The 23,271-nt window shown below is 38.1% G+C and overlaps 1 protein-coding gene across 1 annotated transcript in view; it reads left to right on the top strand.

The window, feature by feature from the left end:
* LOC140239181 (uncharacterized) overlaps window positions 1-23,271 on the top strand; it is a 54,390-nt gene that overhangs the window by 4,186 nt on the left and 26,933 nt on the right. The window contains exons 3-4 of the mRNA XM_072319063.1: window positions 8,429-9,795; window positions 10,460-10,639. Of these exons, the coding sequence (XP_072175164.1) occupies window positions 8,429-9,795; window positions 10,460-10,639 (1,547 nt within the window). The remainder of the gene's footprint in view (window positions 1-8,428; window positions 9,796-10,459; window positions 10,640-23,271) is intronic.

Below are 23,271 nucleotides of genomic sequence, written 5' to 3'. Positions count from 1 at the left end.
AACAGCTAGTCAGCTGCTGAAACCAAAAGTAATAAAGAATGTGCAAACAAAGCTGACCAAGAAACAAAAGTGCAGCAAAATTACTTTGATCGAAGCGAAAAGCGTCGTTGTTTCAAAGACAAAGTTTCCAAGAAGTTGCATAGTGGAATGTGAAGGAAAAATGCTCCTGTCAAAACAGAATTCACATCAGAAGAGGTACAGCGGAAAACAATCCTTAATGCAACAAAGCTAGATGACTCAACAAAATATCGTATCACAAGATCAGGTCATAAATATGGACCAGTGTAAAAACTTATCTATTTTATAGGATAGATACCGGAATTTGACGGGAAATGAAATGACAATGATCACGGGACTGTGATAATGTTTAGATGTTGAACTATTCATCTGGAGAGTATAGAGTTGGTTACATTTTGAGTGCAATAAAAGTGTTTCATCTAACTTATCAAAAGTAACAGTTTTGTCGATTATTATAAGAGAAACAATGATTAACGTTTCTTCAAAGACAAAAATAACACATTTCTAAAAGTGAACAAAAGTACAGTTTACAAAACAATCACAAGTATTCCTCCAAGTGTGAAGAGCGAGATTGAACTTACATCGTTATAAGAGTGCGTTGTAATGTGTCATACAAAGCCGTGATATCTCAATATTGAAGTGAAGTGTTACTCACTTTACAAGTATCAGTAATGTTTGTGTTTATAAGATGTGTTGCTATGATTACACATGTAGTAAAGTTGAATGTAAGATATAAGATATGGCAAGTCAAAACGCTCATACAAGACGTATTTCCATTATTACTCAAATAGGACAAGTATATTGTGTGAACAACGTATCAAATAATTGTCATGATAATCCTAAAAAGACAATGGCTTATTAATTAATTTTCAGTGGTAGTTGATAAATGAAAAAATCTGTGTGAAAAAGAGAAACTTTACTTTTCTAAAAAAAGGGAGATGCTAAATGTTTGAAATTAGTACAGTTTGAACGCAGAGACTAGTGCCTAGCTATGCAGCACCAACCAATCCCCACAGAGATGATGCTGTTGCTATGCTCTATAGTTACCCCTCTCGAGAAACCCCGGAGGCAGATGTATTACCTCAGCAAACTTCCTTACTTGCACCCAAGACCTAGAAGAATAAAAACATATCAACCTATCACCTGCGTTTTAACAAGATGTGCACATATACTTTTTGACCAGTGTCCGTTTCTTCCCTTGGGCATCCGATGCAATCGATATCGCTAAAGCATTTGCATTGTTCAAACTCGTCATGATTGTAATACAACAAAACTACTGCCAAGATCGTGTGCTTATTCTGACTGATTAAAGAAACAACTAAGGAACTCTCTAAATAACAGGCTAAATATTACAGTCGTCATCCCTTGATATCTCTTAGAGATGGGCTAAAGAGGATGACATTTTCAGAACATGCTCATCACACCTTAGTTTGATGACTTTGTGCCTACTGACACCATTTTTGAAAAAAAAAAAAGAACGAAAAATGCGAAATCCAGGGTGCCCCGGCCGAAAAGCTGGTCGCCGTTTCGGCTTTAAAAAGACATTTCTGGTTATAACTCGGCTATTTTTTGGTCAATTGTGATGGTTTTGGTGTCGAACCCCATGTTTTGGGGGTCAAGGAAATGGATTATAATGATAATTTTAGTGTAAAACCTAATCTTCCACATGATTCTAACCTTTTGCCCATATTTAGGCATAAAATTTCCTTGCCTTTTACCCCTACCCCAACTGCAATTTTTGCATTTTTTTTCTTTATTTTTTCAAGTAGTATTGACTACCATACTCTTAATAACAAGTTCTAGCTATCAATCTGGTGTTTTCTACCAACAATAGTACAGCAAGGGTTATGTTATACGTGTGTCATGCAGATACCGGTATGTGGCTGGTGCATTCAGGATGATGGTAACTGTGCAACCAGTGCTAATACTGTTTCTGCATTATAGTGCCCAATGGCGGTTGGAAGATATTACCTTTTTACACGTTCAAGTCTTTTCAGTAACAGAATATTCATATTTTTTTCTGTCAATTATTTCTCCGACATTAAGAATTGTAATGATGTTCAGATAAATTCACAGTCAACATAACAAACGAAAATTGCACAATGAAATTACTGACGGTGACATACAGGATAGTAACTATCATAAGAATCTAAGATAAAAATCATAACCCCATTAAAAGAGTATTTCTAACAACATATTCCTTTGTAGAGGGAGACAAACTGAAGAAACTCAAAAACTTGAGCCTTCACCCCTCTGAATGATATCTTTCTTTCATTTAACATATTCCTTATCATAATCATGAATTGCAAAAAGAAAAAGAAAATCATCAAAGAATGGACTTCTTAAAATAATGAATAACAGGTACATGCTAAGGAATGAACTCTCCCCTCAAAAGCGTGTATCCGTCAATGTGTTTATCTCTTGACCAATTTTCAGTGATAAAATGGACCTGCGTTTCTACTTTTTTCGACATTACATGTAGCATGTACAATGGTAAAAACTTTGTGCTGAGATTTCAAAAACTTTGTGATAAAGATGGACGTGTCTTAGGTAACGCCAACTTTAATTTAAATTTTATTTAAAAAGAATACTGTTTTTACACAGATGAATTTAATTCTAATTTCTAGGACACACACACACACAAAATCTCTGTTCAGTATGGGATTGTCCCCCAGGAGGCGTCCCCGGGGCAGTTGTCCTCCGGGGGAGTTGTCCTCCGGGGGAGTTGTCCTCCGGGGGAGTGGTCCCCCGGGGGAGTGGTCCCCCGGGGGAGTGGTCCCCCGGGGGAGTGGTCCCCCGGGAGAGTGGTCCCCCGGGGGAGTTGTCCTCCGGGGGAGTTGTCCCCCGGGGGAGTTGTCCTCCGGGGGAGTTGTCCCCCGGGGCAGTTGTCCCCCGGGGGAGTCGTCCTCCGGGGGAGTCGTCCTCCGGGGGAGACATCCTCCGGGGGAGGAGTCCTCCGGGGGAGACGTCCTCCGGGGGAGTTGTCAGGTGGGAGTAGTCCCCGGGGGAGTTGTCCTCCGGGGGACAAGTCCTAGACCCGTCGGCACCTGCTCTACGATTATACAGGACAATCAGAAAAAGACCTCTATCCAATCTCTTACAAGTGTGCATTATTTTATTGCACTAATATAATTTGCCTTGCAGTGTACTTTATATAACATACAATTGTACATCTATATTAGGATCAATAATATCATCTCAGTTTTCCTGTGTTGAGTTGTGCCAGATTTCTGATTGGCTGTTTCAATGGGAAGTAGCCATTCCAGCAAGATTTGCTATCTTAATATCTTTCTTATATGAAATGTGGCCCTGAAAGTTAAGATCTCTCCGAGTCGCTACCAATTTCACTATGATCATAATGGACGCCATGTTATTGTAATGAATTGCCTTTTTATGAAGGGCAATCACCATTATAGTAATTAAACTTGTAACAAGACTGTCCTGCGGTCATTATGGATGATGATCTCAGTGCAATTAGCTAAATAGTAGATTGATTCACAAGTATGCATGCATGTGACACGTTTGAAGTCGAGATCTTGAACAGTATAAGATATCTTTAAGAAATATATTTTCAGATCAATGACCCATGTTCTTTGACCTTCGACTTACCCAAGCTTTATTCTGTTTATGCGCATGTGCTCATCGGTATCATTCATCAATGCAAGAATTTAGACAATGCAGAAATTAGTGAGGGAGCAAGGAGATAACGGATGGACAGACGGATGATGCGCGCAATACCATAATAATTATGTTGCAATCAATCAAGCGAACATAATTCCAGGGACTTAAGTATCAAAAGGCTTAGTGAAAGTATAAGCAAATTAAAGTTGCTCTCAATGAGTGAAAGCAATAAGGGAATCACACTCTGTATTTAGAAGGCCAGCGGCAGAAAATGAACCTCACAAACACCAATGTTGGGGTAGACAAATGTAGAGGTGAGGAAACTCATCACCATGGCACCATGTCCTCTATTTGGCCTATGCGATTAGAAACTTCTGAGGTATCTCATTCCCAATTGTTGTCACCCCTTCCTTCATGTTTTACCCCCACCAAACAAACAAACAAACAAACAACAACAACAACACCAAAAGCAAATGAAAAAAAAAAGAACACTACCGGAACATCTCAGCTTCAATCAAACTACAAGCAACATATTCGTTAAATGAAATAGGTGTTGCTTTCTCTAATAGCAGAGACCCTCAGAACTCGCCTCTTCATATCCTGCCCTTTTTTCATCTGTTTTTCTCTCCATTCATGCTCTCCCTTTCCCATGGCTGCTCAGGCTGGTAGCAAGCTCCTCCCAAGCTTTCTGTTACCTCTCCTCCACCTGTCAATTAAAGTTTAGTCTAGAATTACTTGAATGAAATAACAGGCTGCCAGTGACAAGTAGCATTCTGCTGAAGGAGGCAAGTATTGGTACATAAAATAATGCTAATAATTCACCACTTTATGTGCCGTACAAGATCAATAACAAGAACAGTATTATATTCTGGTTTCATGGCATTAACCTCAGTGGCTACATAACATAAATATAAGCAAACATCAGGGGAGGAATGACTTATAACAGGGGCAATGACGATAGGTGGGGTTACCTTGGGTTAGTGTACGATTTATTCCCTCGAATCAACCTTCATAATCCTTCTGCCCTATTTCAATTCCTCATTTAGCAAACTCGTATGAATGCATATATTTTATGATCTCTTGCCATCAAACATTTTGAAGGAAATTTTGCAATTGTTCAAAACTGCAACTTGTAAAGGCTTTATTTATAATTTAGCTAAATACTGCAATTGCCTGCATTAACTTGAATGACAGGTAAGGATATTCTTGCAGCAATGTATTAGGGGAAAAAATGGTAACGTGTCACCACGAAGAATACTTCTAATATACTATATGCAATGAATATTTGAGTCATCTGCAGTAACTTCTGTAATTTGATATGATATGATTTCATTTTATTTTATTTTTTGGTTCCTGCATTATATCATTGTTCATGCAGATACAAAAACATATATTATATACATTGATTGTGCCATACATTATATATTATAAACTTTAATTGCTAACAAAGTAACTTTCTTCATTACCTTTAAAATATTATACAGTAATACAGTTTCTTCATTGCCTTTACAATGTACAACAGAACATATCAGCAATCAAATGAATAACGCAGAAGGGCTACAGCTTAAGCATTGCTTGATTTGCATGCAGCCGTCGTGCATAATACATTATTATAGGAAAAAAGAAGGGAGGTATGACTTGCATAGAGATGGGATAGAAGAAAGCAGAGAGGAGAGGTCTGTCTGCTTTCGCTAATACACAACATTAGATCACCTGCATCGCTAAATAGTAAGAATGGCAAAGTATTTTGTCACCGATGTACAGGTGAACGGTTACAGGTCATGGTCGGTTACATAACATTACGCTATAAATTCAGAACGGCGATAATCCCACGAGGGAATTTCATGTACAATACATTTACAATGACATCACTGACATTCAGAGAGCAGCATTGTCTTTACAACTTTCTTAAAAGAATACATAGACTTTAAAGTTCTAATTTCAGAAGGAAGAGAGTTCCAAATATCGGGTCCAGTGTGTCTGATAGATTTCAGAGCCATCACCGTTTTAAGATTTTGTACATGAAATTTATCAGATTGCCCAATGGGATAAGAATGTATGTCCTTATTTAACTGAAATAATGAGAAAAAAGAAGTTGACAACTGACCGTTATACAAACGAAACATAAAATGTGAATTTTGCAAAAAGAAAAATAATGTAATTTACCTTCAGTGTTTTTAATTATACGAACAAAGGATCTGAATGGTCCCGATAACCTAAATTGGTGTATCACGTATAGCTTTCTTTTGTAGAAGCAATATACATATATACTGTACTGTCAATGTGACTTTTTGCAGTTGCCCAAACAATGTCACAATATGAGATGTTCTATAGTATCAACGAATTATAAAGCATAAACAAAATAGTCTTCTATTAATTAAATTAAAAAAGAATACAAAGAGAGAATGTAAGCTGTATTATAACTCCCAGCATGAGTGAATCATACTGAGAGAATTATACTTAAGATAAGAATAATGGCCAGTGGTATTTTAGCTTATCACTTGACACTTGCCTTCAGCTATCGTAACTTGTCAATTGTCTTGAGGATGACATTGTGGGTGTTTCAACTACCAAAATAAAGGAATCGATCGAAAGAATCCACACACGTCTTAGGCTGCGTTCACATAGAAGTATACTATTCGGGTATTCGGGGCTCGTTTTCGAGGGCACGCGAATAGCTTGAGTCGAACGATAGGATTTCCTCACACCGGTTCACATAAGAGGCACTATTCGAAAGTACCGAATAGCTGCGAATAGTATAGCAAAGTGGGAATCGAGCTTGTTCGATTTTCTTGCAGCGTATACCGTCTCTCGTTTATGAAATAATGACAATTTTGGTCTGGATTTGCCCTTAAGCAATAGTAAGCATGTAGACTGACATTCTGATGCAGTTTAGAAATTTGCTGGGATGTAGGAGGAAGAAATCCTCACTGCATGGGATGGTGAGTTGACGGTGCGGGTGATGGTGTACTGGGTACCCGAATAGCGAATAGCGAATAACGAATACGGAATACCGTATACTTCTATGTGAACGCAGCCTTAGGGATGCCTTGTCTACCTGATTTATCCCTACATATTTATATATTTCTCTCATTCATTCATTCATTCATTCATGAATTCATTCATTCATTTTATTTTTCATGATATTTGAGGAAAAACAAATAATAGGGTGGAAAAAAAAAACACAAAACATTTTAAAGTTTAGAAAATGCAGGAGATGGGGCGGAATGCTGAAGAAGCAATGCTTGTAGGGTGCATTCCACCCGAACATACGAAAACAAAATATAGATAAGATAGCATTGATATTTTACATTTGTACACGAAATTCAATCTACAAAATGAATAATACAAATTACGAATAAAAACCTAACTATCCCTACACAGACACCCAGAGAAATCCAAACACTACGTCGCTGTCATGCAGAAAACAGAACGGGAAAGAAAAGACGGAGAGATGAAGAAGAAGAAAAAGAACAAGAAATATTATGGTTGGAGAATAGGAGAAAGAAAGAACTTTTTTGTCCATTGAGAAGACATGAAGATCAGAGTGAACGGAACCGCTAAGCTATTTGCAAAATATGAAGGGAACAATGAAAGTGAATATTCCAGTAATTCTGAAATCATTAAAAAGTCAACAAAATTTGACCTTTTCAATCTAAATGTGAAAAATATATATGTTTAATGACAACGTTCAAAAGCATCTTCATAAATTTTTTTAAAGATTCTTGAACTTAACTCTAAAGCAATTCAAACTTGGGGCCTTTGTTATCACTAAGGCTATTCCAAAATGTTGGTCCAAGGAAAGTAAATGTGGATTGAGTGAATATCGTTATGGTTAAAGGTAAATGAAATTCATTAGAATGAAGAGTCGGATATCTGTGAAAGGAGTTGTTTCTCACAAACGTATCAGTAAAAGTGGGAGGTAATAAATTATTACTGAATTTATACATTATTTGGCCAAGATGATACTCATGTTAGAATATTAGAATATCATATTAGAATATCATTTTCCAAAGATACAAAATTGCATTCTTACCAGTACACTGTATTCATTATTTGGGAGTTGCAGACTAGAAATTACATCAAAGTAGGAAAGTAATAATATGAATTAGCTGGCAGGCTTTTCAATCAGATGGAAGATTAAATGTGTAGCCAAACTATCAGATACTGAATCTTTAAATTAAGTTTGCGGCAGCATATTGTGCGATGGTGTGCACATTGCATCAATGTATTCGTTTGTTTGATTTTCTTTTTCATGAAAAGGGAATTAGCGTAATGTTGCTCCTTTCCATTCGACCACAGCTCTGGAGATCAATTATCCAGAACTGGCTGAAATGTTGTTTGATTCCAGACATTTTTTTTTTTTTTTTTGGGGGGGGGGGCTGTGTGGATATAATCAAAATATGGTAAAACAGTGAATGGTTGTGAATGACTTTATTAGACATTAAGATTACAGTCCTCTGGACTTGTGTCCATGCTGTACTATGTCAGTAAGAAGATGTTTGGAGGATTTCAAGGGTAATGATACAACAAATGTCAAACGGATGTTAGAAATGGCAGCAATATTTTATAGCCAGTGATCCCCCCCCCCCACACACACACTTTGCGCCGCGGCAGGGGGTCTGTGGTTAACAATGTGACATCCATGCAGTCTATTCATTTTAGCGTTGTATTGGCCTAATATTGAAATGACGGAATCCATGATTTGGTGAACATAAAAGAATCCTTGTTGCATAGTATGAATTCCAGATTTAGTTGGTATTGATGTTCTCAAATTTGCCTTTTTCAGATTCATCAGGTTCACCAAGTTCAGTTCCAGCGAGTAAAGGCTCTACAAATGACAGAGTTCAAAAAATCCAGAAGGACTTACGGAATCATTATATTAAGATGTACAGCAGTGTGCGCACTTCCTCTCTTTATTGGAAATCATCAATGGAGCTGGACGAAATATACACAAATCTAGTGATGCTGCCTAATGATAACAGCGATGAAGGAAGACCCATCAAATACGATGATTTCATTGAACTCTTGGAGCAGATTGACACTAAAAGAGGTATACGAAAACGTATTGCAATTAGTGGAGAAGCGGGTGTTGGCAAGACAACTTTCCTTGCTAAACTTGCACTTGACTGGGCTTTGGGAAGATGTCTGCAGACCATTGATCTCCTTTTCCTAATTCATCTTAGGGAAATTGAGGAGAGTAAAATCTTTAGTCATACCATCATGAACAAATTGTCTGATGACCTGAAATGTAATTGGGTTGAAGTAGACGAATACATTCGAACGAACCAGCAGAAAGTACTGATTCTCTATGACGGTCTTGATGAGTACGGTCAGGACATTACAGTAGAAGCTTCAATAGATGTCACTCCTGCAGTGATCAGGGGCGAGAAGTTCAAAAATTCCCGAGTTATTGTTACCACTAGACCGTGGAAAGCTGATCGGATAAGATCCGATGAGAAATTGAAGAAGCAGTACACATTTGTTAAGATTGTGGGCTTCAAGCCAAGTGATGTTTCCTGCTACATTTCGAAAGTCTTCCAAAACAACGAAGAGGCCAGGGAGAGTCTCACTAGATTGATGACAGAGAAGGACAGCCTTGTAGCACAGCATATGGCACCCTACCCCATTTACTGCAGCATGCTATGCTTCATTTGGCGGAATGAAGGAAGCCGCAGTGTGATTCAGGAACTAAAGACATTTTCCAAACTCTTCGACCGATTGATCCTCCTTCTTAACGAGCACTATGCTGGTAAGGTGACTGACCAAGAAGACCAACAAAAGAAATTGGAGCAAGGTAACGTCTGTTTACAGAATTTTGGCAAAGATGCTTTGTATAGTCTCCTTCGTAACGAACTTGTATTCAGAGAAACAGACCTCACTACAAGTAAAATTGATTTACAGACGGCATGTGATATTGGTGTCCTCACAAGAGAGAAGCGTTTTGTTCCAAGGTGGGAAAACAAGAAAACAACAAAACTTGTGGTTGAATACCGAATTCCCCACAAGTTATTTCACGAGTATCTAGCGGGAATACATCTGGCATGGCTGTATGAGAACAACCCGGCGGAGTTCAACCAGCTGAAAAAACAGCTGATTGATGACTACCAGGGCTATCGATACCTCCTCTACTTCACTGCAGCACAAAGACTAGATGTTGGAACGGCTGTCCTAGGTTTCTTATGTGAGATGTTGAATGTTAAGGATGAGAACAAACTGTTTTTTGCCATTGATGTCGCGTTTCAATGCAATTGTCTGGATGTAGCCAAGCCTCTGATTCCTCATCTTAACACACTTTCATCATTGTTCATTTCTATTCACAATGTCGGACCATGGATCAATGTACTTCAGGTCTGTGGTTACTTTGTAAGTATTGTTCACCTCTCCTACACATCACTACGTTTCTATGTTACAGTTATGCCACAGACACAGCAGCTAGGTACATCATTATAGCTTTGCGCAATTTTCACGAGAGGTATGATTGTACGTTAATTCTTATAATCTGCTAAATTCTCGTGACCTGTTTTAATTCTGCAGTCAAAGTTCATTGTTGTATTTTGTTAGCCTCACACACACATACACAAACGCTCAATGAGTGGTCGGATCACAAAGAAAACGAGGATGTCAATCGCATACCCAAGTTGTGACATTCAACTGACCATGCATTCAGAATTGGATCTCTGCAAGTTGTTAGCACAATTTTCACTGAAAAATACCAAATATTCCTCTTTCCATCATTTCTGTTCAGATTATTGCACATTTCAAGTGTAACACAAACGCAGAACTGAATGTCTTAATGTTCTACTCCTTCAATCATCAGGCATCGGAGCGTTCAGATAAGTGTGATTTAGCAGACAAGGACGATAGTCCTGCTTCTGCTGCTCTGCTTGCTGGTCGAGGCATTTGCTCACTACCCAATCTCAGATCAATGGAACTGCATGGCGTCCAGCTGCATGACGCGTTCTACACAGCGATGGCTTCTATGGCCTCACAATCAAAGGTTAGAATCTTCTGTTCAAAGAGTATTACTATTTTCTTTACTTTTCTTTGTCGATTTTGGCATCAGCTGTGATTGCTGTAAGAAGGTTCGAATGAATCTATTAAAGTGCTTGTATGATACATTATTATGAGTTTTTTTTTTCTCTAATTTTAACAGCGTAGAAATAATTTGTAAGAATTGAGTTAACTTCCACTCAGGAGATAATGATACACAGTTATAAGATCAACGATGATTGATGCATAAGTATACTTTAGAAGAATCATGTGCTGTGGAAACAGTGGAACCTTATGGAGGCCTTATTAAATGAAAGAAAAAACATATAATATTTCAGAATCATGCTTTCCAACCTTAGAGGATCGTTTGTTACCCTGCATCACAAAACAAACAGAAAATCGCCAGTCATGAAATTAAGAGCATATTCTGAAAGAGCAGACTTTAAGCTTTAAAATGATGTATAACTCAAATCAAATGAACTCTTCTAATCTATCTAAATATTGCAAAGAAACCGCACACTCAGGAAAAGTGTGAACTGAGAAAAGATACTCTGAAGTACCGTGTCTTTTCAAGCGCTTATCTTTACCAAGCCGTGCTGGCTGTGCGATGAACGGGAGAAAAAAACAGGATGAAAACCACCGGAGTATCAGCAACGAATAAATTATTAGATTAAACTGAAATTAAATTAAGCATGCCTTATCACACTCCGTCCTTAATTAATGTCAACTTTCCAAATAATAGCATCATCCTTTCAAAAGTTATAGGACTTGAAAGTGAAGAGTGTGTACAAGGTTTTTAAGAAATGAAAAGAATAATCTAAAGCCACATTTAATCACACTCTTTGCAAAAAAAAAAGAAGAAAAAAAAAGAGATCATATGCTAAAAACACACTTTTCTGCCCGTTTATGATGCCAAATTTTAGCATAATGTAGAAGAAGACTTGCTCTTTCAGAAAATATGAAAAAGTCAAGATCTGCTCGGTTGACCCATTTCACATGTTTTCAGTCCTCACACAAAATCAGTGTATGTGTGGCTTTTTGTTTGTTTTGTGATGCAAGGTCATTTTGCTCACAATCGGTAAAGCTTGTTTTGTCATGAAAAGAGGGGATATGTATTACTCGTTCTTCCATGGTCTTAGACCATCTCAGGATTTGCCTCCTTGGTATTCTATGTGGTAAGTAGTTTGCGTTCAAAAGAACTACAGTCACAAGGTTAAGGCCCCGTCACACTACAGCGTATAAATCAGCGAATGCCTACAGCGTATAAATCAGCGAATGCCTAGCGGATGGGCAAAATTTGGCAAAGTCCAGATACGCTCAAATCCGCTCGAATTCGCAAGCAAAATGTGGCTTTCGAACGTTCGCCTAACGAAGGATGAACATATGCTAACCGTGTTGCGAGCGGATAAAGTAACGAATGAAAGCGAATGCGTACAGTCCATCCAACGGATGCTGAGCGGACAAAGCGAATGAGCAGCGAATGCCCAACATATGCAGAGCGATACTGCGGCGATCACGTGACGGATCTCGGCTGACTCACACTTCACCAAATCATGTTGAGCAGTGACAGTGTCAGGTAATGTGGTGACTGTGAAAATGGCCCCAAAAAGAAGGAAGCAGAAGTCACCAACAAGTATAGTACTCCTGGGCGTATCCGGGCACTTACCCCCTGGGCAACTGCCCTCCGGATAACTACCACCCGGATAATTACCCCCCAGGTCTATTCCCCCTTAGGGCAACTACCCCCCGGACAACTACCCTCCTAGGGCAATCACCCTCCAGGGCCATTACCCCCTAGGAAAACTACCACCCGGTCATCTACCCTCCTAGGGCAACTACCCCCAAGGGCAATTACCCCTAGGACATCTACCCCCCGGATAACTACCCCCCCCCCGGGTAACTACCCCCTGGATGACTACCCCCCGGATAACTACCCCCCAGATAACTACCACCCGGATAACTACCCCCTGGATAACTACCCCCCGGATAACTACCCCCTGGGTAACTACCCCCCGGAGAACTACCCCCTGGGTAACTACCCCCCGGATAACTACCCCCCGGATAACTACCCCCAGGATAACTACCACCCGGATAATTACCCCCAGGATAACTACCACCCGGATTACTACCCCCCCCCCCCCATTAACAATACCCCGAACCCCCCCCCCCCTCCTGATACTTACCTACTGGACAACCCTCCCTCCCCGCCGTCGTATATTTTCCATAAGATCATAACACCATATCAGAAGATACACCTTTCTCTTACACTGTCATCACTCTTTTGGCTTGCCATTTATTTTCTACCGTTATAACACATGATAGACGATAAACATAAAAAAAGGAGAGTTGATTTCACTGCAATTCATATTCCCTTAACATTAGCGAGGGACTCTTCGATATAAAGCCATAATTTCTGATAGGATCCGGGCACGGTTTTATGAAAGTTATCAGTCCTGACAAGCTGTCAGTTCCACCCAATTACCAATCGTTGTAGGTCGATCAAAGCAGGTCCATGGTAACAAGTCAGTGACTCGAGCTCATCAATCAAGCAGAACCCATGGTTTTATTGACATTATTAGATACTAACAAGATGTCATAACTGGCAACTTTTATCAAAAGGTGCCCTTATCTGTCATGAGAGTAAAATTACAGCTTGTTTTACATACAAGTAGAATTGTGCTAGTTTTCAAATTAAATGTTCTCGACACTTTAAGAGGAAATCCAGTTCAAATATAAGTTAGTCTCATTAGAAAGAGTAAAATATTACGAGTTTAACGGTATTTCTTTTTTCTTTTTTTTTTTTTTTTTTTTTTTTTTTTTACAAAACACCCCTAGTTGTTAACGAAGTCTTTTGTCCTGCACCCTCTTTTTGAATAGATCTAGGGAGAGTTGTAGTTGACAGAATCCTTTTTACATTATAGGGCTGCTCTGTTTTATCCCGGCCATTTCAAGAGGTTTTTTTTTTTCTCAAAAAATTGAATCCTTCTTGGGATAACATGCTCTTTAATATTTCGTAAGGGGTTTCTAATTATCTCACCCAAAAGATGTTTAAAACCTGAAGTTAGGTCTCGACCAAAACCAGACGATATGAAAAAATGTTTTTTTTTTTGTTTTTTTTTTTTTCAATTCAAATAGCTAACGTGTTCGAAAATAACAATGAGAGACGTAATTTTCTGGGGGAGAGTTATTGTAAGAGGGGTGATTGTTTGGAGCCTAATTTTGATAAGGAGTAATTGTCAAGGGAGGTAATGTTCTGCAGTGATCATACCAAGGAGGTGACAATCTCTTCCCACATCCTTGATATACTAGTTGTTAGTATGCCCAATAATGCAGTAGGGCAATTTTGAAATGAGCGTTAACCCTATAAAGCCCAAGGGGGGCACATTGTGCCCCCCTACCATATTTTCGTTTGCCACTCCTACACCCTTTACTCGATTTAAACCAAATTTGGTGACTTTTCCTAAAATCTTATTGCAAACATTTTGATATATAATTTAGCTATGTCCGATATTGCTGGTTGCCATGGCAACCGTAAACTTACAACCATGTCAGTCAGATTTTGAATGATTTTGTGTTCCAATTTCACTTAACAGTATAATAATGGATGAAATGGGGGTTTTCTTGGCTGTAATTTGCTGAAGGACCAAAATGTGAAGTAATTATGGTTGTGAATTACCCTGAAATGGTCTTCTTTCTATTTCCTTTATCTTTTATGTGACATTGGCATCAAACAATAAATATAATAGAAATGATAAAAAATACAGCATTTTCCAAAGACTACCCTTTTATTTTGTGTTATCTTCACACAAGCTTTGCCTGTAATATCATTTTTTTATCATATCATCAATCTGCAAACTCAAAATTTCAATATTTTGGAAATATGAAATGTGATACCAATATATGTACCCATTCCAAGCAATACATCATATGTTTCATATATTTCTTTATATTGTAACGAGTAGCGCCCCCACGTGTTGACCTTGATATATTTCAACCATGACAAATAATGAAGGTTGACTTGCTTTTCCTTTTTGGTAAATATGAAAATGATTGATATGAAATAAAAACATATATACTGGGGATAAAGAAATAAAAAGAAAAAACATGATTTTAGCGTATTTCCTATGTATTTCTGTATATTTTGGTAAATAGCGCCCTCAGTGGATGACCTTGAGAAATTTCAAATGTTGGGTCATGTAGAGCATGAGTTGCTCTACCCATGTGCCAAATATGACGGTTATACATCATATAATAAAGAAGTTATATAGGGGGGGCACAATGTGCCCCCCCCCCCTTGGGCCTAGAAGGGGTCAAAATAGCTTGGGCTTTATAGGGTTAACGGTATAACAGTAAAATAGTTACAAATTTGATGAAACAATGCAAAGAAAGCAAGTTAAGACAGAGACGAAGTACACAAATAAAGATACAGTGCACTCCCGTTACAACGAACACGGTTATAACGAAATTTCGTTATAACGAAGCAAAACTTCTGGTCCCAAAATTATCGTCATTAAAGTCTATGGTACAAAATTCGCTTATAACGAAGACGGTTATAACAAAATTTTCGTTATCACGAAGTCTTTTCTGAGCGCCACTGACAAAGAAAAACAGAAGAAATGCGCTCCGTTATAACGAAATGCGGATCGCATTCGAAAATGCGTAGCGGAACAAGCATTATTAAAGCGTCTCTGCATGAGCGAACGCATCATTGAATGTTCACTCCGTGTATCACGCACAGTTTCCGAGGGGAACTTGCGTTGTTGTAAGAAAATAATTTGAATTCAGATAAGGTTTGTTGCATTGTTCCGAAGTCCTTTAATACAAAACACACAGATTCTGATACAACTAAATGTCCGTTAGTTCGGAAATGAAAGAGGGTTTGTTATCAAGCACATTTTGGCGCTATTCCAAAGGTTCGTCAATTCGATAATAAAATATGGTCCTTATTCTTATTCTTATACGGTTCGTTAGTCCGAAAATCATAGGAATTCAAAACGTTCGTTAATCGGAACATTACAAAAAGTATCGTTAATCCATGATGGAAAAAGGAGAGTACACTAACAAAACTTAAGAATTGCAATCTTTATAATCGTCTTAAGATAAATAAATCTTCGAAATAACTAACCTTTCTCATTTTTTTTTTTCATTAACAAAATTTCTTCGGAATAACGAACCTTATTTCATTTTCTGATGAAAAAGCCTTCGGAACAACGGAGTTTCTGACCAGTGAACCTTTTTCTTTTTTTGATTTATAAACCTTCAGAATGACGAACCTCATTTCATTTTCAGATCAACGAACCTTTGGAAAATGAACAATATATTATTTTGATCTAAATTATGAACTTTCAAAATAATGATTCTGCGGAAATGCGAACCTTCACATAAACAAACCATCGGAATCCCGGGAATGGCGAAACTTCGGAATAAGGAGTCTTCGGAGTAACGTACTTTAGTAAGAAAAGAACCTTTGCAATAGCGAACTGTAACCAAATCCTACACCGTCATTTTCTACACATGTGTGACAACACAAACAACTTTATGCTCTTTTTAAAATGTAATATTTAAACGAAATTAAAAAGGTATTCTCCCATTTCACATAGCTTTCCAGCGTATATATGATGAGGATTCAACAAACAAAATTTTTTAATGCGTGGTTTCCTTCTTTTCGTTATACATTGCATATTACATTTGTTCGGTTACAACGAAATTTCGTTAAAACGAAAAAAAAAAAAAAAAACTGCCGGTACTGAGCATTTCGTTTTAACGGGAGTGCACTGCACATGAAAACACACGAGATAAATCCCTTGTAATGAGAGAAAGAGGAAAGGTGAGTTATGAATGACAGGAATAGACTACCTTCACGGTGGACAGAGAAAAACGAGAGGGAAGAGGAAGATGATGGGTCAAAACCAGGGCACGTGAGGCATGAGATATAAGCTCCTCAAAATAAAGAAGTGTTACATGGAGTTGTGGTAAACGATAGACAATTGTGGTTAAAAAACTATTGCAAAAAGTTTTGCTCATTCTGAAGTGTAACATTTCTTCAAAATGTCTTTAGTTCAATGGTAAAGGCATTCAAACTTAAAACTTCTTTTATACTATACTATCAAGAGAAATCCGAAATTTCGGAACAGTAAAAGAAAATACAGATTTAGCGAAAATAGTTTGGTTAAAGGCATTGACATTTACTGGATTACCGGGTAGGATATGAAGGGACAGCTTCGTTTTTTATGAACATAGAGTCAAAATACAGAGGGAGAAATTAAGCTTTTACATAAATTGTCCTAAGTGCAAACGATACAAATCGTAAATCTTTAAGATGTTGTTTTCATAAAATGATGTATCAGTATGGCATCTCCGTGATTCCTGGCAAATAATACAAAGAACTTCGTTTCCTGTAGTAATGATATTCTTTTTATTAAAGGTAAGATGGGGGGGGGGGGCAATGACCCGGGAGGTAGTTACCCAGGGGGTAATTGGCGTGGTGCACTGTCCTGGGGGTAATTTTCGTCTTGATAGTTATAGGGGAGGGGGATTTGTAGGCTTGCTTATCCGGGGTAATCATCCTCGGGAAGTTATCGGAGGGTGTAGTTATCGGGTGGAAGTTATCTGGGGTCTAGTTATCGGAGGAGGGGGTAATTAACCTGGGGATAATTATCCTGGTGGTAATTATCGGGGGGAGGGGGGTAGTTATCCGGAGGGTAATTATCCGGGGGGGGGGGGGAATTATCCGGGGGGTAATTATCCGAGGGGTAATTATCCGGGGGGGGGGGGGTAGTTATCCGGGGGGTAGTTATCCGAGGGGGTAGTTATCCAGGGGTAGTTATCCGAGGGGTAGTTATCCAGGGGGTAGTTTTCCTAAGGGGGATTTGCCCTGGGGGGTGATTGCCCTAGGAAGGTAGTTGTCCGGGGGGTAGTTGCCCTAGGGGGGAATTACCCTGGAGGGTAATTGCCCTTGGAGGGTAGTTGTCCGGGGGGTAGTTGCCCTAGGGGGGAATTGTCCTGGGGGGTAATTATCCGGGTGGTAGTTATCCGGAGGTGGTTTTCCAGGGGGTACTGTTCCTAGAACCCTCCTGGGGGGCATTTCAAGAAGGAACTTGTCGGATAAAATATCTGACAAGTCAATTATATCCGACAAGTTTTGAGAAATTCTTCAATCTGATTGGCTGATTTCTCTGAACTTGTCGGATATAATTGACTTGTCGGACATTTTATCCGACATGTTCCTTCATGAAATGCCCCCCCCCCCTGATGTCACTACCCTCGACAGTCCTATAGATTCCCCTATTAAAGTGCACTTCCTTCTGATGACCACGTTGACGCATAATGTTGGTAGTCCAGCATCCTCCATTGCGTCTGGTGCCTCCAACTGGAGTCGAACTTTCACAATTCCCATCGAAATTCCATGCAGAGATTGCCATTTACTACAGGTTGACTTTTATAGCAGCGGTTTACAATAATGTTCTCGATACAAGCACTGCAAGTGCGGTTATTATCTACCATATATTTATTACTTAATGCCAGAATACGTATAATGTAATGTCATGTAGGGGTGTACCATAGTGGATAAGACTCCCGATTCCCGAACCGAGGACCCGGGTTCGAATACCGCCCAGTGCTTACATCCTTGGGCAAGATTTTTTACCTACGATATCCTTCTCGACCCAGGTGTAAATGGGTACCTGGCAACGCTAGGGTAATAATAATAGCAGGGCCCTCTGGTAGAGCAGTGGCAACACTGAAGAGGCTACAGGCTGGGTAAATAAGACCTTTTTCTTATTATTGTTATTATTATCATTATTATTATTATTATTATGTGTGCTATGAATATCTATTTGTTTTTTCCTACTTCCAGAGAGAAAGATCCTTTAATTTTACGTCAAGTGTCAACTGGTTAACCCTGATAATAATAATAATGATTTAATATTAACATGTGTTGCTGTTCAGATTAGGTGGGCGAATTTGGACGAACGGCGGACGAATAAGAAACGAACGCAGAGCGACCAAAACTTTCGATCAGCGGATGCTAAGCGAACACAGAGCGGATTGTCATTCCGTTCGTCATCCGCTCAAGATTTTGGACATGTCCAAGATCAAAATTTGGCTCCGGCGGATCTCTGCGAATCTCTGCGAACAGCTAGCGGATACAGCGAACGTCAAGCGAGTCACGAACGACGAGCAACGGATGTGAGCGTATCTCCAAATTTTCGGATCCGCAGGGCATTCGTTGGCTTGATCCGCTCTAGTGTGACGGGGGCTTCATGTTGTTTTACCCCAATTCCCTTCTCCCCCCCCCCTGACTTAATGATTAATTCATTCCTTTAAACTACATTGATGCATTTCGTCTGTGTTTATGCAAGAAAAAAAAAAGATACTGAAAATTAAATAATTCATATACTGACAAAACTGACGTGTACAGCAACAGACAAAAAAAAAAAAAAAAAAACTCAGCATATATATCAAAGACGTAACTTTTTTATGCCTCCGCCAACGAAGTGGCCGGAGGCATTATGTTTTCGAGTCGTCCGTCCGTCCATCCGTCCGTACGTCCGTACGTCTGTACGTCCGCACGTCCGTACGTACGTCCGTACGTACGTCCGTTCCGTTTTGTTTTTGTCGATATCTCAAGAACCGTGTGGTGGTTTTACATCAAACTTGGTATGAGGGTATATCCTGGGGGAATAATACTTTGTTTAGATTTCAGGGTCACGGGGTCAAAGGTCAAGGGTCACAGGTTATTTTGTGAAAAAAGGTTGAAAATTAATGTTTTTCTCCATATCTCGCAAATGATTCAAGGTATCTTCATGGAACTTAGCATATATGCTTATTCCAATGGGCAGTGATTGTCTAGGGAAGTTGGGGGTCATGGTTCAAAGGTCAGGGGTCAAAGGTCAAGGTCAACTCCTCAAAATATCACTACTTTCCTTATATTTATGCAATGCATAAAAGTTGTTTTTTTAACTTGATGTATGCATGTATTACCCAATATATATTCCGTGGGAAGTTTCTTTCCAAAAGGTCAAAGGTCAAAAGGTCAAAGGTCAAGTGAAAGCGCTGAATTGCACTTTTTCCTCTATATCTCAAAAGTAACTCAGGGTATCATCATGAAACTTACATATATGCATGTTCAACCTAACAGTGATTCTCTTTGGAACTGTGAGGTCAAAGGTCAAAGGCCAGGTTTAGATAATGTTATTTTCCCATTTGATACTGAAATTATACTTTTTCTCAATACCTTGAAAATTACTCAATGCATAAACATATAAAAGGATCAAAAGTCAGGTAAAAATCATCAGTTCCCCAAATACCTGCACTCTAACATTTTAATCATTCATCCAATTGAACCTAGTTCTAGGAAAGTGAACATTCAGCACATTTGTGGCAAACCTGTCATTTTAATATTTTGCCAATTGTGTAAAACTGTCATCACACATTGTCAAGACATTGTACTATAGACCTATTAGGAGAACCATGCATTATGGCGGAGGCATATCAGTCGCCGTAGCGATATATCTAGTTTTTTTTTTTTTACAATACACTTGAGATCAAATATTAAGATGTTATTCATAATCATGGAAAATATTAGGCCTATGTTGAGAGAGATATGAAAAGAAAAGTTACAGAATATTCTATGTTATTATATTACAAAACCGTAAAACCAGATGATTTGGGCATGTTTAACCATATCATCCTGTGAGCCCCATGAACGTTGTGAAATAATGCTATCTAATCCGTTTGAAAAGAAAAAAAAAAATGTTGCGAATTTAGAGTGCATAAACGCGGTATTGTATTTGACTGTCTATGAATCTATTCGTGCTATATCCGGTCTGTAAGCGTCGGCTATCCATTTTTTTTTTTCTGTAGAAAAACCTAAGTAGACAGGTTAAAGTTCATTTCTAGCACAATATACAGATCATACCAACCCCGGAGGGGAAACAAAAGCACTAAAAGTGTACAGGTCTCTGCCATATCCTCTATTCAGTTATCTGAGATTTTTTTTTTTTTTTTCGGGAAAAACAATACATTATTCTTCTCCCTAGGCCTATTTTTTTTTTTGCCGATTTTGTTTTCTTTTTACTTCAGTTCATTTTTATTGATTTATTTATTTACGCATGTCAATGCTAACTGCTAAAAAAAGAACAACAACAACAAAAGAGGACGAGGCAGTGTGTAAAAGAAATGGATGAAAATGTTGCAAAAATTCTGCAAAAATATAAAATGTTAGTTTTTAATATTTTCACAACGGTATTATCAGTGACAACTGAATAATGAAAATGAGATACAAAATGATTTTTTTTTTTTATACCTCTGCCATTTAGTGTGTAGCCCTCATTCATGTGGATCCTTGTATTATACAAACACGAAGATTTGTACAACGGGAGGGAAATGAACAGACGCCTACACGGGAAATGTATACAAATTTTGGAAATGGCATCGACGGAAACTGTAAAAACATTCAGTTTTGACGGGAAATGTACAAACTTTGCCGGGAAATTTACGAATCATTTATTTCAACGGTATTATGTATCGATGGTTAGTTAGTTAATCAATGTGCATCAAAACTGCGCATGAATTTTTATACTTGTACCGTTTTCATATAACTTGGCAGATCATATAGTTAGGGTGATTATGGTGGTTGTAATGGTCATATCATTATTGTATTCCTTGGTCATATCATTAATGTATATATTGATGCAAAGCTCCAATCAATAGAACACAGTTAATTAGTGAGGGAATTGAAGAAGTGAATTTATGTGGTCATATATTTCTGAAAGGGTCATATCATTAGTGTATTCCTTATATCGGTTATTTCCCCTTCTCTCTCCCAAACAACAACAACAACAACAACAACAACAAACTCCCCATTTATATTCGTAATTAAAGTGTTGACAATTGTAAATCATTGTTGAAAACTTATCTATTTACTCAATCCTGATTTTGTTGATTTTGTTGTTGCTATTGTTATATAATATGCACATGATGCTGTTTCTTACCTCATTTTTTCCTCCGGATTAATGCGCTTATAAACGTCAGCATTACGCGCTATATAAGGAATCGACTTTAGTTTCATCAATAATAAATGCTACATTCATAAACCGCTTAAAAAAACACATGCTTCTTTTTGCGCTGTACAATTCAGGTACAAATTCAAACAAATGAATAACAAGTATTACAATAAGGGGTTACAAATATTTATCTTAATCATGGAAAACGAAAAAAGAGGGTTTTCTTTCCATCCCTTCATCATCTCATTCACTTTAAGTGATTGTGTCCCATATCAACCTGTCATATACGTATAAAGTTGAAAACGATAAACATGAAATGCTTTGCTAAGACTATGTAACATGAAAAGAAACAAACTATTCTTTGAAGTCCAACCCGGCGAAAATATCGTTTAGTATCTCAATCACTTTTTTTTTTATTTCTTATATTTTGTTGCAGCAAAGCTTCGATCAATAACACAACTTTACGGACCTAACATCTCCCCTTCTGTATCAGAGTCCTACCCCAAGAGTATCTGCACCATGCCAAACCTTCAGACGTTACACCTATACAAAGTCAAAATAGCAGATTTTTTTTTCTTGCCCTTGTTACATCAGCAGCAGGAGCGAAGGTATCTTCTTTGCCTCATTTAGTTTCCAATGCATGGGAAACCTTCCTGCAATAAAAAAAGCAAGCAAGCAAACAAACACGTGATTGAGATACTAAACGATGTTTTCGCCATGTTGGACTAAAAAGAATAGTTTGTTTCTTTCCATGTTGCATAGTTTTTGTATATCATTTCATGTGTAGTTTTCACCTTTTTACATTTATGACAGGTTGATATAGGACACGATCACGTAATGCAAATGAGATGATGAAGGGATGGAAAGAAAACCCGTTTTTTCCGTTTTCCATCATGAAGATACATATTCATAACCCTTTTTGTTTATTATTGAATGTATTAGATTGATTGTTATACTTGTTATTCATTATTTTGTTTGTTTATATTTTTTTATTTCCATTGTACAGCGCACATAAAAGCATGCGTAATGATAAGCTTTTGAATGTAGCATTTATTATTGATGACACTAAAGTTGATTCCTTAGCGCGTAATACTGATGGTTCTAAGTGCATTAATCCGGAAAAAAAATGAGGACAGATACAGCATTATGTTCATATGATATAACGGCAACAACAACAACAACAATAACAACAACAACAAATTTAGGATTGAGTAAACAGATAAATTTTCAACAATGGTTTGAACTTGGTCAACACTTCCATTTACGAATATAGATAGGGAGTTTATTGCAAAGAGATGGGGAAATACTGTAGTAACCGAAAAAGCCCTATCACCGTATGTAGCCGCTGCGGGTATAGGTGCGGGGATCACATGATAACTGGAGAGTGAAGGAAGAACGGAGAGAACGGGTTGAAGTGGATGAGCAGAAGGAAATCAAATCTTTAAGAAAATATGAGCAAGATTATTATATACATATATCTTAATGGTCATATCAATAATGTATTCCTTATATTATGTTGCTGCAAAGCTTCAATCAATAGCACACAGTTATGGACCTGAAATCTCCCCTGCTGCATCAGAGGCTTACGCCAAGAGTATCTGCAGCATGCCAAACCTTCAGACGTTAGAGCTTC

This window comes from Diadema setosum, chromosome 15 (genome assembly GCF_964275005.1).
Source record: "Diadema setosum chromosome 15, eeDiaSeto1, whole genome shotgun sequence".
NCBI lineage: Eukaryota > Metazoa > Echinodermata > Echinoidea > Diadematoida > Diadematidae > Diadema > Diadema setosum.
Note: the sequence above shows the minus strand (reverse complement) of the source record. Positions and strands in the feature narration are given on the sequence as shown.